The sequence below is a fragment of the Thamnophis elegans genome, chromosome 12 (genome assembly GCF_009769535.1).
Source record: "Thamnophis elegans isolate rThaEle1 chromosome 12, rThaEle1.pri, whole genome shotgun sequence".
Taxonomy (NCBI): domain Eukaryota; kingdom Metazoa; phylum Chordata; class Lepidosauria; order Squamata; family Colubridae; genus Thamnophis; species Thamnophis elegans.
In genome coordinates, this window is record NC_045552.1 from 4,863,809 (window position 1) to 4,870,991 (window position 7,183).

Below are 7,183 nucleotides of genomic sequence, written 5' to 3' on the forward strand. Positions count from 1 at the left end.
ATAAAATCCTAGGGAGAAAATACTCCTGTGTTGGATGAGTTGAAGATAATTATGGTAAATGTTAATAACATTTTCTTAAGATTATCAGCTGAGAGCATAAGCTGTAGCAAATGCTTTTGGCACTTGGAACTGATCTACGTTGCAAGTCTGGAATTGGATTACACTGGTTTAGTGGGATGCATTTGGTCTGGAAACTAGGAGAATTCTTATTTTTTTTTTTGGGGGGGGGGGTTATCCAAGAAGTGTTGGAGCAAATACAGAGAGCCACGATCATTTGCATTGAGCCCAACCTCCTGACAACTTAATGGAACGCTTCTATACAGGTAGTCCTCGGCTTATGGCCATAATTGGGACCTGAATTTCCAAGAGAAATTGTGGTTGTAAGTCAAGCTGGTTGAGTAAGTTCAATTTCACCGTAATTTTTATAGCAGTCATCGGGCAAATGGTCACAGTTGTTAAGCCAATCCCAAGGCGGTTAAATGAATCCAGCTTACCCAATGGGGTCTTTTGCCAGAAATCAGTAAAAAAAATAGCCTCAAATTACAACCTTTTGATCATAGGATGTCACAACGGGTCAAAAATGTGAGCTAGGCACTCAAGTTGCAATCACAATTGCCGGGTTGAGTACAGCTGCAAGACACTTTCTCTGAGGCTGTTGAAACGGAACCATTGTTAAACAATGGACACAAGTTGAGGATTGGTTGTATTGTGCTTCTTGGCCAGAGTTTGGGGGTGGTTTGACATTGTCTTTTCCCTGGGATTCGTCTATCCCAGTCTAGCTTGCACAACCTTGGGATTTCCTAGTGGTTTCCTATCCAGTTAGAACTCTGCTCCCCCTTTTTCTAGATCAACCATAGTTGACTAGACGTTGCTACCCCAGTGGGACCTGGAGCAGAGCAAACATGATCACCAGAATCAGTCAGGTTGGGGGGGTGGGGGGTGGCCTGTCAAAAGTTGAAGGATGGGTGGACAGATGGATAAAGTCAACCCAGGACCATCCTCACTGTCTCGTTTGTCTCTCGCTTCGACTCTTTCAGTTTGGAACCCGGAGGGGCTGGGGGAGGTGAGCCCCCGCCGTCCTTTCTGCTTCCCCAGTCTGAGGAGTTTGAGCCGCGTGTTTCGGAACTGGAACTGGACCCGCCAAACTGGCGGGAGCTTGTCCCCCCCGACACCCTCCTCAGGCTGAAGAAAAGTGAAGTGAAGCGGCAAGAAGTGATCAACGGTATGTGAGGAGGTTTCCCTGTCAGCCCTACCAGGTGTAGACCAGACTTAGAATGCATGGAAGTCAGGAGGAGTTTTATTGTAGTGCCTAGAACATCTATTGTAGTGCCTGGAACTTCTATTGTAGTGCCTAGAACATCTAACATAGTGCCTAGAACATCTAACATAGTGCCTAGAACATCTAACGTAGTGCCTAGAACATCTAACATAGTGCCTAGAACATCTATTGTAGTGCCTAGAATATCTATTGTGCCTAGAACATCCACTGTAGTGCCTAGAGCATTTATTGTAGTGCCTAGAACATCCACTGTAGTGCCTAGAGCATTCACTGTAGTGCCTAGAGCATCCATTGTAGTGCCTAGAACATCCACTGTAGTGCCTAGAACATCTATTGTAGTGCCTAGAACGCAGGGTTTCTTAATCTCATTGAATGTCTATTGATATTCCCAATCAACTCAGCCATGGTTGGCCCACAGGTGCTTCCCCCCCGCCCCCAAATGTAAGTGAACTTTTTGTTTGTTTGTTTGTTTGAAAACATTTTGCTTTGCATCTAGGAAGCTTCTTGGGTTCTAACTGAAGAGCCAAAGAAGTTTCTTGTCTGAGAAGTGAAATGTTTTCAAAGAAAAAGCAAAGTCCAGGGACTTTTAAGCTGTGTGGATTTCAACTTCCAGAATTCCCCAGCTACAATGCTTGTTCCTGTTAGAACCGTAACAAAATGTACTAGTGATTCTGCAATGCAGGTTTAAAAACAGTTTGCAAACCAACCAGACAAAGTGACAGGAAATGGGGGATAAACGAATAAAACACAAAACGAGGAAGCAAGGACTTTGCGAACCTCATGGAAGATTTAGATCTCCAGCCCCCTCCCCCTTTTTTTATTTTTTGCAATTGCACATATTTTTAAAGTCTTATTAAAGGTTTATCATGAGAACAAATGCAAATAGAAAGAAAAGTCACGGGAGTTAAAAAGGAAGAATGCAAAAGTTAAGGTAAAAAAAAAAGGTAGTGACTTCCGCCTTTTTTCAGAGAACAAGGAAAAGGACAGCTTCAATCGTTTCCTTTACATTTCCAATTATTTCAGATCGCTTTTGTAACGCCAGAGACAGTGCAATCAATTGAAACCTAAAATCAAAGATTCCTTTTTTGTCTTTATTTTCGGGGATAAAGCCTAAAAGCGGTTTCCGAGTAGAAAACAAAAACTAGACAAATTCCTCTCTTTTAATTAAGACTTCCGTTAAGATTTAGATTTAATTTGGCCGTCTCTGCCAAATCCACTGCCTCCATTATCTGTTCTTCCACTGTGGGAATCGATGCATCTTCCCTCCCCTGTGCATGCAAAATCCCCACTACAGTCAAAAATTGCCTAGATTTCCTAAAGGATCTTCCTGGATTCTTACCTTCGGCTTCCCTCCTACAGAGCTATTTATCACAGAGCACGCCCACCTGCGGATGCTCCGTGTCTTACTTGAGGTGTTCTACCAACCGTTGTTGACCGAGGGATTCTTCACCGAGAGCGAACTGGTGAACATTTTCCCCAGCCTGGAGGACTTGATCGACGAACACAGTGAGAGCACCTGGGGGGGTGTGTGTGTTTGTGTGCAAACGAGGGGTCGGGGGCGTGTGAAATCCCAGCAACTTCCATGCTAGATTTATCTAGTAGGAATAATGGGACTTGCGGTGATGATGAGTTGACGTGTCATTGTCTTGGCCTTTTTGCTTCTCTTGAGTCACACTTGGTCTCATCTTTTCTCAGAAGTGTTTCTGGAGAACATGAAGAGGCTGAGAGAGGAGAATAATTTGATTGTCTCCGAAATTGGAAGCACTCTCCTGGCTAGAGTAAGAGCAAAGGTTTAATCGGGGGGGTGGCATGTTGTGTGGAAGCAGTTGGATGAAACTAGTAAGGCAGGTTGTAATGATGCTCCTGACAGACACCATCATGGAGTGCCATCTCGGGGCCCTCAAAACCATCTAAAGATTGCTTGGATGTCCACTGTCAGTGGGAGAGGAAGGCTTGGGATTTGAACCCTGGGGCTGGGAACGTTGGGGGCAAGAAGGGGTATTCCCATAGGTGATCTTCTTGATGACTTTTCCCCAGTTCGATGGGTCTGAAGGAAACTGGTTTCAGAAGATCTCCTCCCGGTTCTGTAGCCGCCAATCTTTTGCATTAGAACAGCTGAAGGCGAAGCAGAAGAAAGAAGCTCGTTTCAACCAGTTCATCCAGGTAAGTGCTGGGAGTGGAGAGGAATCTGCCATTCCTGGGATAGGACTAGGGTGGATGGACGGAGGGAGGGAGGGATATGATAAGTAGGTAGATAGGTAGGTAGGTGATGGATGGATAGATGGATGGATGGATGCGTGTGGTAGATAGGTGATGGATATATAGATAAATGGATAGGAAGGATGAGTAGATAGATTGGATGGATGGATGGATGGATGGATGGATACATGTAGATAGATGGATGATAAGAGATAGAGAGTTAAAATACATAGATAATAGATATAGATTAGAAGATGATAATTGATAGATGATGGATAGATGATACAGTTAAATACATAGATAATAGATATATAGACAGCAATAACACTCAGCAATATCACTTAGACTTATATACTGCTTCATAGTGCTTTTACAGCCGTTTCTAAGCGGTTTACAGAGTTCAGCCTCTTGCCCCCAACAATTTGGGTCCTCATTTTACCTACCTCGGAAGGATGGAAGGCTGAGTCAACCTTGAGCTGGTGAGATTTGAACTGCCGAACTGTAGCTAGCAGTCAGCTGAAGCAGCTTGCAGACCTGCACTCTAACCACTGCACCATCTTGGCTCTTAAATAGATAGATGATAATTGGTAGGTAGTTAGTTAGTTAGTTAGTTAGTTAGTTAGTTAGGTAGGTAGGTAGGTAGGTAGGTAGGTAGGTAGATAGATAGATAGATAGATAGATAGATAGATAGATAGATAGATAGATAGATAGATAGATGATAGATAGATAGATAGATGATAGATAGATGATAGATAGATACCAGGGTTGTGACTTTAAATATATACCTTTCTCCCTGGCTCAGCTGATAACGGAGGACAGCCTGTGGCTTAGTGGTTAATACATCTGCCTAATATGTAATACAGCCCAGGTTCGGGTATGGCTAGCTGATGAGAGCTAAATAGCTTGAAATAGATCTATACTAGTCTCCCTTTATTTATTTATCAGCACAAATACAACATAGATAGATAGATAGATAGATAGATAGATAGATAGATAGATAGATAGATAGATAGATAGATAGATAGAGGATGGGTGGATGGATGGATGGATGGATGGATGGATGGATGGATGGATGGATAGATGATAGATAGATAGATAGATAGATAGATAGATAGATAGATAGATAGATAGATAGAATCATAGATAGATAGACAGACAGACAGACAGACAGATGGATGATAGGTGGATGGATAGGATGGGTAGGTAGGTAGGTAGGTAGATAGATAGATAGATAGATAGATAGATAGATAGATAGATAGATAGATGATAGATAGATAGATAGATAGATAGATAGATAGATAGATAGATAGATAGATAGACAGACAGACAGACAGACAGACAGACAGGCAAGCAGGCGGCAGGCTGGGGTAGGTGGGTGGGTAGGTAGGTAGATGATGGATGAATGGAGGGTGGATTGATGGAAAGAAGGTTGGATAGACAGTTTGTATGAATAGTTTTGAGAGCATCTTCTTCACAGGAGAGATCAGCTACAAAAATCTGACAGGCAACCCCAGAGCTTTCCATAATACTTTTCCCAGGCACCTTTTCACCCGTTGGTGAATGGTTCCCCTTATTTTTCCCCCACCATAGGAAGCAGAAAGCAAACCCCGATGCCGGCGATTACAATTGAAGGACATCATTCCTATTGAGATGCAGAGGCTAACCAAGTATCCGCTGTTGCTCCACTCTATTGCCAAATGCACTGGTGAGCCGGGGGGGGGGGGGACACCACAGCACACACACACCCCGACCCTCCACCGTTTCTAAGAGTTTGTCCACATTCATATTTATTGCCTCGATAACACTATCTTAACCATCTCATCCTCTGCCGTCCCCCTTCTCCTTTTCCTTTTTATCTTTCCCGACAACTTTTCCGACTTCCTGGAAAATAAGACCTACCTAAATTTCAGGCGGAAAGATCGGTGTTAAGGAAATATCTTCACAAAACTTTTGGGTTTGTTTTTTTTTTGTTCCTGGCACAGAGGAAGCTGAGGAACGTCAGAAGGTGGAGAAGGCGGCTGAGTGTTGTCGTCAGATCCTCAATCACGTCAACCAAGAAGTGCGTGTTATGGAGAACTTACTGGTAAGGATGCTTCCTCCAGCGATCATTTCTACTTCGGGGAAAAAAGCCTTCCCTTGTTCTTCACCACTTCTTTTTTTTTTTTTAATTTTTATTTTAAATACATCAACACATCAACAAAAACAAACACATGACTTAACACAACATAGGAACAAGAAGTTCCATCGTATATCATACAGCAGTTCAGCATCGGTTTCTTTGCAGTTAGTGTTTTCCCTTCTATACATTTCTATCTTGCATTCATTGACTCCTTATTCGTTATCCATTTTTATGAACAATTCTATATTTATTTATACTTAGCTATTTATAACCAAATATTGTTTACCTATATTGTGCTTTATATTCTTACTATCATTTATTCTCTTACATACAATTATAGGTATACATTCACATAGTTATTCTTTTTCTTTGCCATTCTTATACTATTGTTATTCCATTTAAAAGGTTATAATGTACAGTTTGAGTTGCTTTGTTTACCATCCCTAGCCCCTGTTGTAACCCCACCTTATTATCCCTTTCCTTTCTACCTCCCTTCCTTCTCAACTTCCTTCCTTCCTCCTCTCCTTCCCCTTCCTTCTTCCCTTACCTCTCCCCTACTTCTACCCTCTCTCTTCCCCTTCCTGCCCTCTCTCCTTCTCTTTCTCTCCCTTCCACCCTCCTCTCCTTCTCTTTCTCTCCCTTCCACCCACCTCTCCTTACCTCTTTCTTCTTCCCTTGCCTCTCCTCCATTCTTCCTCTTCCCTTCCTACTATCTCTCCTTCTCTTTCTCTCTCTTCCACCCTCTTCTTCTTCTCTTTTTCTCCCTTCCACCCTCCTCTCCTTCTCTTTCTCTCCCTTCCACCCACCTCTCCTTGCCTCTTTCTTCTTCCCTTGCCTCTCCTCCACTCTTCCTCTTCCCTTCCTACTATCTCTCCTTCTCTTTCTCTCCCTTCCACCCTCCTCTCCTTCTCTTTCTCTCCCTTCCACCCTCCTCTCCTTCTCTTTCTCTCCCTTCCACCCACCTCTCCTTACGTCTTTCTTCACCACTTCAATCTTGGTTTTTTTTTAAAATGGACATCGTAATGTTTTTCAGAAACTGAAGGATTATCAGCGACGTTTGGATCTCTCCAATCTTAAACAGAGCACAGATCCTCTGCTGAGTGAATTTCGGGTGAGTCCCAACACAGTGGGGACAGAGGAAGCCATGACAGTAAATGAATTGCCCTTTTAAATCTCCATACAGGCAGTCCTCGACTTACGACCTTAATTGAGCCTAGCGATTACAGTCATAAAGCAGATCATCATGGGACCGGACCTGATTTTTATGACCTTTTGTTTTTAAAGGGGGAAATTAAGAGAATGCCCTGTTTGCTGTGGTAATTTTTTCTTTTCTGGAAACCCAAAATGAGCACCGATTTTCCAGAAAAAAAGTAAATTTGCAGTCATGTTTTTCCTGTTGCTGGGGGCCCAAAATGCAGGTCACATGACAACGGGAGGGAGACCCGGACAGTGTAATTTGTAAATGGAGTCATAAATCGCTTTTGGGGATCTGTTGTATCTTTGAATAGTCGGTGAGTGACTGGTCATAAGTTGAGAACTTTCAGCTAAAGCCATCTGTTAGTTTTGGAAACACCCCTCAAGATTTG

General features: G+C 42.9%; 1 protein-coding gene across 9 annotated transcripts in view; it reads left to right on the forward strand.

The window, feature by feature from the left end:
- Positions 1-7,183, forward strand: part of ARHGEF1 (Rho guanine nucleotide exchange factor 1) — a 69,387-nt gene that overhangs the window by 52,020 nt on the left and 10,184 nt on the right. For all 9 annotated transcript variants that reach the window (XM_032228117.1, XM_032228112.1, XM_032228111.1 and 6 more), the window contains 7 exons: positions 1,038-1,222; positions 2,639-2,785; positions 2,975-3,057; positions 3,317-3,442; positions 5,069-5,183; positions 5,461-5,561; positions 6,631-6,708. In XM_032228117.1, coding sequence (XP_032084008.1) covers positions 1,038-1,222; positions 2,639-2,785; positions 2,975-3,057; positions 3,317-3,442; positions 5,069-5,183; positions 5,461-5,561; positions 6,631-6,708 — 835 coding nt within the window. The remainder of the gene's footprint in view (positions 1-1,037; positions 1,223-2,638; positions 2,786-2,974; positions 3,058-3,316; positions 3,443-5,068; positions 5,184-5,460; positions 5,562-6,630; positions 6,709-7,183) is intronic.